General features: G+C 39.2%; 1 protein-coding gene across 6 annotated transcripts in view; it reads left to right on the forward strand.

Annotated features, from left to right (window-relative positions):
* The window catches only part of lpin1a (lipin 1a), a 122,067-nt gene extending 112,324 nt beyond the window's left edge, over positions 1 to 9,743 (forward strand). For all 6 annotated transcript variants that reach the window (XM_069886327.1, XM_069886321.1, XM_069886325.1 and 3 more), the window contains one exon: positions 7,641 to 9,743. In XM_069886327.1, the coding sequence (XP_069742428.1) occupies positions 7,641 to 7,800 (160 nt within the window). In that variant the 3' untranslated portion in view covers positions 7,801 to 9,743. The remainder of the gene's footprint in view (positions 1 to 7,640) is intronic.
* Positions 9,744 to 10,521: the final 778 nt, after the last annotated feature.

The raw sequence follows: 10,521 nt of genomic DNA on the forward strand, positions 1-10,521 counted from the left end.
TATCAATTTTCTGAGATAACAACTCTTGCGTCTCTTTAATTTTTTTGTCACTTTCTTCCAATTTTTCTCTTAAGTCATTTACTTCCATTTCTACACCCGTTTTTCGTTCTTCCACATTCTCTACTCTTTTCCCTATTTCTGTCACTACCAGTTCTAACCTTTGCATTTTATCTTCTGTTCTTTTCATTTTCCTTTTAATTACCTTAAATTCTCAAGCTAACCATTCTATTAATGACCTCATTTGTTCTTCAAAAAAAACTTAAATTCTATCCATCAGTTTTACCTTCTATTTCTTTGAAGATCTTGGTCTTCTTCTGTGTCTGTACCTGTGTTTGTGTCTTCTTCTCTTCTTTGTGTCTGTGTTTCTTCTGTTTTTCCTGTGGATCTGCTTGCATCTTGTTGCTGATCCTCCCCTCTTGGGCTACTCCTCTGTTGTGCCTCCTGCTGTTGATCTTCTTGCCAGTCATCTCTCCCATGTCGCTCCATTCTCTGCTGCCTTTCTCATCTTCCAGCTGAGCGCCCTGTTATCGGGCGTCCCTCAGCTGTTCGCACTCCGGCTGCCTGCTCCTCTGCTTGGCCCCCTTCCATCTGTGTCCTCTTTTTTCCTGTTGGTTGCGCACTTCTGTTTGGCTCCGAGAGCCATTTTTGAAGCCCACTGGCAGGTGAGTCGCAACTCCGTAGGGCAGGCACTGACCTCTGGGGTTGGGTGCTCCTCGCCACCATAGCATCCTGTTCCTTCGTGCAGGTAAGGCCTTCTTTCTTCTTCGGTGATTTTTCAACTTTTATTCCAGTTGTTTTTATTTTCTCCTTCTTGGATGCCATCCTCCTCCTCTTCTCTAATTTTATCTTCTATTTCTTCTATTTTATTTTTGTTGTGCTTTGTCTTTTTCTAACTTTTTTTCCTGTTTTCCTGGAGAGGGCTGGTTTTCCCAACCGGCCACTACTCCATCACATGACTCCTCTACCTGCATTTCCATCTTGAAGGATCTATGGACATACTCAAAATTGTCAAATTTCTTCAATACTCCTTACCATTCATGATTAAGTCTACCTTCCATACATCAACAACTCCACTCATTGTGTCGTTCATAAACTTGCTGATCCTGCCCTCCTCATCAAAGTGACTCACATATACTTCAAACAGAAAGGGAGCAAGCACAGATCCTCGTGAGACATCATGAGCCACAAGCATCCAATTGCAAAACCAACTCTACCATCACCCACCATTTCCCATTGCAAGGTTTTTGGATCCAGTTTGTCAACTTGCTCTGGATCCCAACTTTTTGAACTAGTCTCCTATGTGGAATCCTGTCAAATATTCCTAAGTGAATCACATCATCTGCTCTGTCCTTAACAAGACATGTCATTACCTCCAAAGAATTCAGTTGTTTTGGTCAGACAAAATCTGCCCTTTTTAAAAAAAACCATTTTGGCTGTCTCTAATTAGTTCTTTCCTTTACAAGTAATTATTAATCCTCAGAATATTTTTCAGTCTCTTACCTACACTGATGTTAGACACACTTATTTATAGTTACCAGGTTATTCCCTAAAGTTTTTCTTGATAAAGTGAACCTTGTTTCCTGCTCTTCAATCATTTGGTATTAAACACGTGTCCAATGAATATGAAAAAATCTCAGCCAGAGCCCCAGAAATCTCTTCCCTTACTTCTCGTTGTAGCCATCTCGTCTTGGAATATTCATCCACCTTTAAGGTCAGGAAGATATTGAAGCATCTCCTTTTTATTAATGGACTCATGCACTCAACTTTTGCCTACCCCTTTTCTGAATTTTCTCATCGACAAAGTCTGATCCCTTTGTGAATACCAATGAAAATTATTGCCCTATTGTTCTTTATGGAACATTATTTCCCTTAATTTTTCATTTGCCCTCTAGCTAGTTGCAGAATATTTTCATAATTACCTCAATCCTATCAGTGAATTCTTGTGACCTCCCACCACCAACCCCCCCTCCTAAGTTTATTAAGCATTTCCTTATACCTTTCATGCACTTTGTAAAGCCTACCCTGTCATTAATTCCCTGCATCTGTCGTATGCTTCATTTTTCTTAATCAACCCTTGATACCCCTCAACATTCAAGGCTTCCTGCACTTAATACCTCTGGCTTTTACCCTATCAGGGACATGCTGGCTGTCCCTCTTGTTATTTTTCCTTTAAATGCTTTCTGCTCTGCAGATGTAGCCTTAACTTTGTTTTGCTAGGTCTTCCTTTATGTTAATGAAATTGGCCTGTTCTTTCCAACCCCACCCCTCCTCAATTTAAGAACTTTATTCTTGGTACATCTTTATCCATTAGCCAAACTACTTTAAAATATATGGTCATTATCTCTAAAGTAATCCCTCCAATTTACTAGCTACAATACCCAAGATAAAGTTTAGAAATGCTCCTTCCCTTGTGGTAAGAAAACTCTCCAGAATAAGCCTAAAAAATTATGCCCCTTCTTACCCTTTGGTGCTTGGGTCTGCCAGTTAATACGGAAAACTGAAATCCACTAGAACTGTATAATAACCCTATTATTTCATCTCTCATTTTCACATCTACTAATTATACCTTCAACATCCAAATCATTACTGTAAATCCCTAACTCTAATGGTGTTAGCATTGATGCCTGTGGTATACCAATACTCACTGGCTTCCAATCACAAAAATAATTTGCTTAGGATTCCATGGACTCAAACTCTTTGGACCATGTAGGATCTTGGCAGTCCCACTGAATTCCATGCATTACTAATCAAATTGCACTACCTTTGTCTTCATTGCCTCTTTGGAAATTCAATCAGATTGGTCAGACAAGATCAGCTGATCATTTTGATTGATCATACATTTCAGAATTTTCCAGCAACTTCCCAATCACGAAGATCAGGCTTACCCTACTGCTCTGAAATAAAGGCACCACATTTGCTGTCTTCTGGTATTCTGATACTTTACCTTGGTCAGTGAAGATTTGAAAAATCAGTTAGGACTCCATTTTCTTCCTTTGTCTATTGTAGCAGCTCAAGATGCATCTCATCAGACCTTGGGGATTTATTCACCCATAAGCCCACAAGGACATTTAAAGCCTTTTACTGGAAATATGTTTGAGAATTTCACTGTCCTCCTCCCGGAATTCTAAAATTAAAATGCTCTCTCCTCTGTGAATCATTTAAGATCTTGCGTTTTGACCCCTAGCTCCACTCATACTTTAGCCCTTTGGTTCCCTATGGGCCCTACTCTTCCCTGCTTATCCTTTCACCCTCAAAATAGTCTTTTAGTGATATTTTGTGCCTTTCTTTTGCCCTCTAATTTATTTATTTTTTTAAATACTCCTTGACACTTTCAATATTCTTGATGGTCCTTTTCCATTTTCAGTTATCTATGTCTTCTATGTTTCCCCTTCATTCTTCATCCAACTGTAGCTACCACTTGACATCCAGGATTATTTGAACTTGCTCCCTTATCTTTCACCATTTGGGAATACATTGGCCTTCAATTCTGTCTCACTTTTAAATAACATCCAGTCTACTTTTGCCAAATCATGCCTAATTGCATTGACACCAGTTTAACTTCCAGACCATTGCTATCTCTTCATTACCAATAGTGAAATTTGGAGTTCTAATCACTATTTACTATTACTTACCCCACTGGCCCAATAGTTTGCATGGCCACATTTGATTACAATGGGTCCAGCACTATTTCTTCTCTAGTCGAACAATTTACTTGAAAAAACACAGAAATGCTGGAAGAACTCAGCTGGTCTTGCAGCGTTCATAGGTAATAAAGATCTATTTTGAGCCTGAGCCCTTCAAGGTATAAGCAAAAAGCAGGCAGTTGTCTGAATAAAGACTGGGGAGAGAAAGGAGTAAAAATGGGAGGGGGAGTAGTCCAGACCAGCAGATTGAAGGTATTAAATTGGACATGATGGAAGGAAAGGTGAGAATTTATTTTGGTTCTGTGAAAGGAAACAGACAGGGAGGGAGGAGAAACAGAGGCATAACTAGAGGAAGGGGAGATGGGGATGGAGATGGTGGAAACCAGAGAAGTTGATGTTAATGCCACCCAGATGGAGGGTGTGGTGTTGTTCCTCCAATTTGTGGGTGGTGTCAGTCTGACAATGCATTACTCCATGGACAGATATGTCAGCAAGGGAAAGTGATTGGGAATTGAAATGGATGGCCACTGGGAGAGCCACATTATTGTGGTGGACAAAGCTGAAGTGCTTAATGAGGCAATTTCCCAATCTGATGTAGAGGAGACCACAACTGGAGCACTGGATTCAGTAGATGATGCCTGGAGTTTCATTAGTGGTGTTGCTTCATCTGGAAGGACTGTTTGGGGTCCTGAATGGTGGTGAAGGATAAGGTATGGGCAGAAGTGGAGCATCTCCTGTGGTGAGAGGGGTAGGTGCCAAGGGGACGATTGGAGAGGAGGGAGAAGTGGATGATGGAGTGCGGAGGGAGCGGTCCCTGTGGAATGTGGAGACGGGAGGAAAGAAATGTCTATCTGGTGGTGAGATCATGTGGGAGGCGGTGGAAATGGCAGAGGACGATATTTTAGATACCAACTGGTAGTCCTGTCCTTGTTGCGCAAGGAGGAAGAGGGGGCCAGGGCAGATGTGCAGGTAATGGAGGATAAGCTGGTGAGGGCCGAGTTGATAGTAGTAGAGGTAAAGTCGCATTGTTTGAACAAGGAGGACCTAGTCCTGGTAATGTGATGGAGACAGAGGAATTGAGAGAAAGGAATGGAATCTTTTCAGGAGTCAGGGTGTGAAGAGGTGTAGTCGAGGTAGATGTGGGAGTTGGTGAGTTTGTCCCTTGGGAAGGAGACAGGAGGATTGAGAAAAGGGAGTGTGTTGCTAGAGATGGTCCCAGTGAATTTGTGGTCAGGGTAAAAGTCGACAGCAAAGTGGATAAAGTCAACGTGCTCATCATGGGTGCATGAGGCAACACCAAATAGGTCGTCTTTGTATATAATATATATTTTATTGCACCCACAAAGCTACTTTAGCTCTCTCCTAACTTATTGGCTGCACCCTATCACACTTGATGCACCTGTTACAGATCAGGAATGGGAACAGCAAAGTATCCTTTGCTCTCATTCTAAGGAACGAATGTATTTCCAGTTGGAGATACAGCACAATAACAACCCTTTCTGGCCCATGAGTACGCGCTGCCTAAATCAGATTCCTGTCACCCTAACCTGTACAGCTTTTGAACCAGAGACAAAACTGAAGTACACAGAGGAACCCCATGCAGTGACAGGAAGAACATACAAATGACTTACAGACAGCGGTGGATTCGAACCCGGATCAGTCTAATAGCATTGCGCTAACGGTGCTACCCAAAGTATCCTTCACTCCATCCTTGCCACCTCCTTTGCATTGCTCTTGAATCCTCATACACAAACTTCCAAGTTCTCTTCCATTTCCCACTGCCCGCGCTGTTCTCTAGTCAAGTATTGCTTGTTTTTCTGATTCCCATTGTCAAGTTATCTAATCTAATCCTGTTCTGCCAGGTTATGTAATCCATACTCCCCTCGTTTCTGGATGAACTCCCCCTTAGTGCTACTAAATTCCAGGAATCTAGTCCTCTATTGGACTAGGTCACTCTTGCATTTTTTTTTTAAACCACGTCTATCAAAGACCAAAATATCTCTCCCTCGTGGAGCATTTCCATTTGACAGGATACTGTTTTCCACCTCTACCTTAAAATATCAATGACCCTTTCTACTTTTATTGAAGCTGTCATCTGTTTTACAGTAATCCCCAATTCTAGGTTATCTCCACTATCCTTGGATGACTTTCCCAGCCCCAAAACATCATCCTGTCCACCTCATTCCTAATACTTCTACAAGATGAATACAAGAATATAGGAGCAAGCACAAAGCAGCCAGATGCCTAAAGATTAGTCAGTCATTTGGCTGCAGCTCCTGCTCCAGTTCCCCATAACCCTCAATCCCTCATCTTTGAAAATGTTTATCCTCATGTTAAATATATATAAGGATCTGGCATTATCCTTGAGGAAAGAAAATTCTAAAGATTCACCATTACTACTCCTCAGTTTTAAATGACTATTCCCCCCTTTTTTTTTTAAAAGCTATGTTCCCTTATTTAGGATTTTCCCACTGGTGAAAACATCTCAACATCTACCCTGAAGTACAACTTAAAGTCTGCAAACACAGTGATTGAAGTAAAAAGCACACTGCTGGAGAAACTCAGCAGGTCAAACAGTGCAAGTTATATTAGCAAAGATAAAGGATACATAGCCAACATTTTGGGCTTGAGCCCTTCATCGAGGTATGAGCAAAATGTGGGCAGAACCTGAACAGAATTGATTTTGTACACTGCTTGACCTACCGAGTTTCTCCAGCATGGTTTCAACATCTACACTGTCGAGCCTCCGAAGGAATATGATGAGTTTGAATGAGGCCATTCTTCATTTTTTCTTATCTTTATAAGACAATACCCTCATCCCAGAAATTGTACTGGCAAATATCCATTGCTCTATTTCCAATGTTAGGAAAAAGGGACCAAAATTCTTCACACTGTTTCATGTACAGTTGTGGGTGCAGTGAAATACACTGTTTGTATGTAGATAAGTAAATTGTCCAACTAGACAAGAAACTACTGGTGCCATGTAGCACTTGACCCCTTTGCAAACATGTTGTTTGCTTTCTTTAATACTTATCAGGTCTACCTGCTCAATTTTTTCATTATTCAGGCAGCTGACTACCTGGAACAGTTTAAATTTGACTTATTTGCAGTCGCTAGAAAACCAAACGAATTCCAGAGGTGAGAGTGACTCTTTTTAAAAAGGACCAGGGCAGTGTTGGCAACTTTGGCATCAAACAGCTAAAGTAAAACTGAAATTGGTGGAGGAGTCTTTAACATTGAGTCACACCTGCCACTAGGGTTAATGGATCTGGATGCTGAAAGCCAATCAATTCACTCCTTGCAAGAGTTCCACAATCCATTGCACCATGACTAATCAACTTAACATGCTTCATCAATAACCTTTCCTCAAAAGGACACAAAATGGGATTTTTATTTGCTGTGACAAACATTCAATTTCAATATCCAAGATAAAGGAAGTAGTCTATCCCTGCATACATCAAGAGCCAGATGTCATTCTAGGTTGTTAAATGACAATTCTATTCAACATAAAGTGTACGCACCTCCCATCATGTACAATGAATCCCATTGTTAATTCTCCTGCCAAACCAAACCAAAAAATACTCAACAACATTTGATTTCCATGAGAAAGGGGAGATAGATGGATGTAGAAGCTCCTCAAAACACACAAGGAGAACTTGACATATTGTTTCATGCTTTACCACCTATTAATTAACCATAATTCCCTTGAAAAATAAAACTGCCAGTAAACCTAAGTGTACAATAATTGAGACAAAATTCAGTTCTGAAATTCCATTCCATTGTCATCAATGGGACCGTATTTCAGAAGTGAAATAAGAAATTAACTATTACATAAGCAATTGAGGATTTATCTTCCTATTGGTTTTCAAGGGCCATGAAATGCATTAACTGGGATACACTAAGAATGTGTATGTGTACGAATGTGCACACACACTCTCTTGTAAATATAAAGTTACTAATGTATTCAGTTTCTCATACAGAACTCTTCTTTTCCAGTTACGTAAGGTTGAGTGAAATAGTTGATCATGTATTCCCGCTGCTGAAGAGAGAGCATTCCTCAGACTTCCCCTGTTCAGACACCTACAGTCAATTCACATACTGGAGGGAGCATCTGCCAGCTGTGGAAAGCCAGGACCTTCAAGCTTCCTCAAGTTAAACACGAGTGCATAATGAATTGATTTTTGTATCTTAAAAGCCAGACAGCCATTTCTCATGGTTTCAAATTGTAATTTTCTTCCCACTTGGCTTTATTGTAAGCAGGAAAGTTTGTGTCTGTTACTGAACATGTTACTTCATCAGCTGTTAAGAACATTGCAGAGTGAAGTCACTTGGTGGTGTGTTGCATCTTAAGCTGGTTTTTATTTTAATTTTTTTTATTTACACAAGAAATCTGGTACTTATGTTGACATTTTTTGATGCCATCTGCTGTGTGTTATTAGAGCTACATTAAGATCATTGTCCTTATTTAAGCATTCACCATTTTGTGAGGAAGTTGTTTCATCAAATTGACTATTTCTACATTTTTCTCAACAAATACCAAACTATGATTACTGTACAGTATTTATAGAATGCAATTTAAATAATTAGTTCAGATATGGCTTGCATAATAGACTATTTACTGATGCAAAGACTCAAGTAGCTTAATCGCTTGTCTTCACCAGATGTTTTTCTCCCACCACCCCCGCACATATCTACCTCTTTATCCTCTCATGTCCTCTCATGAGGATAGTGACTCCAGATGGTCTGTAGTTCGGTGGCTGGAAGCTGCTGTTTACATGTGCACCAATTTTCTCATATACCACCCCATACACATATACTGTGGCAGGAATAATGGTTCAAATGAATCACAAGCATGTGCAAAAGCATTGGAAGCCAGATTTGATCTGGTCCATGTGCCTGGTTGATTGACTGCTGGATTAAAAGAAGGTCAAATTATTTTTGCACTTTAATTTATCAATAGTTATTGCATATGTGAATATAAAGAGTTTAATTTTCTGTAGAAAATAGAGTAATGCTTCTGATGTGTCCTAAATATGTTACAGGTACACATCTTGCAAATATTTTTGTAAATAATTATGGCTAAATAGTTGTAATTAAGATCTATATTTTCCAAAAGCAAGGCATGTAGATGATAGAAATTTAAAATAAAAACAATAATTACTGGAAACTCAGAGGAGGCAGTATATGTGGAGAGAGAAGCAGAGTTAACATTTCAACCTGAAGAACATTAGCTATCTAATGAGGATCAAAGACCTGAAATGTCTTGTTTCTCTCTTCACTATGCCTTAATCTGCTTCCAAAATGGTCTTTGGAGCATATTGTCCCTTTTCCATGAGACTACATTTTCTATTTTATGATTATGCATTGGGATTATTGTTCTTGTTTCAGTCTATAATGCAGAATAATTGCATGGAAAAATATGAGCCAGATTCTTGGACGGCCCCTGGACTGCCCTGTGGAATGTGGTTGGATGAGTTGAAAGTCCACTCAACTACCATCTTATTAGGGAGCAAGAAATGGAGTGCCCATTTTTAAAAATCTGGAACTGAATTTGACTGTCTACAAACAAAAAAATTAATGATTTTACTTAACTAGAAAGTAAAAGTCTTTCAATGAGCTCGCTATATCATTAGATTGAATCTCCACGTTATTTTAAGAACTCAAACTTTAACGTTGGAGAACTAAATCATTTGTAAAGGGGGGTGGGGGAAGATGTAAAGTGAGCCCTCAAAAATTACTTCTGGTACAGCTCAAGAATATTATCCACTATTGGAATATTATGTCTGCCCTTTCTGTCTGGTTTTGTCACAATTTGGAAATTACTTCTCTTCAGATGCATGCAAAGTTATGACTGATATGGGTTTTATAGTTGTATCTAAAATAGGAAATGTTAGGCCATGAGCATACTGCAAAGGGTATTTTCTTTCTATGAAAGATTTAAAAAATTGAAGTTTTGCTTTCAAATCTGTTATTGCAATTACTGTACTAAAAATTATAGTCGTTTACTCCTGTGTACTGAATTGCAGTTTTGCTGGAGGTAGCTATAACCGTGTAGAGGTAAACTTGTCAATAAATGCATTACATAATTTAAATATGAAACTGCCTGCTACTAGTTTTTACAGCATATCTATATTTCAGAACCATTTGTACAAGGCCTTGTAACATGGAATTAGCCTAAAGTTAAGAAAAATGGACAGCAAACCAAAGCTAATGAGATTAATTAATATGTCCAAAGAGGAGAAGGTAGCAAGGGAAAAGATTTGAGGGATAAGCTGAGGGAAAGGGTACTGTGGAAGGGAATGGAGAGCTTTGAGTCAGAGGTAGCCAAGATAGAGTCTTGAACCGATATTTCCAGTGTTAAAATCAGCAACCAAGTTGTGCAAGGCATTTGTGAGTACAGCGTGCCCTTTCTTACAAGCAACTGGTGAAGCAGAAAGATTTGAGGATTGGGATTCAAATGATAAGCAAAGGGGTTAGGAGAGGCACAAGAGAAATAAAATGGCCCTACTCCATTAAGCATCTGTACCTTACAATGAATTTGATTTATTCCCAGTTCAAATCAAATCGATAATTAAAGATTGGGATCAATCATGAATCTTGCGTTCACCACTGTTTATCAAAGTATTATTTTGAGAGGTCTATTCTGATTCTACTGCTGTGATAGCTACATTTTCTAAAATATATTTTAATTTCTAAAAAAAAACCATTAAATTTTACCCTCAAACTTTGTTCAAAAAAGATTAGCATATACAGAACAGCTACTCTAAATGGACACACAAAAAAAAGTATCGACTCCAGCATTACTTTTTCACTCACCTTCCTTCCTGAAACTTGCCCACCAGGATGTAGGCCACTTATCTATTTTACATCTGCCTGA

Source organism: Narcine bancroftii, chromosome 6, assembly GCF_036971445.1.
Source record: "Narcine bancroftii isolate sNarBan1 chromosome 6, sNarBan1.hap1, whole genome shotgun sequence".
Taxonomy (NCBI): Eukaryota; Metazoa; Chordata; class Chondrichthyes; order Torpediniformes; family Narcinidae; genus Narcine; species Narcine bancroftii.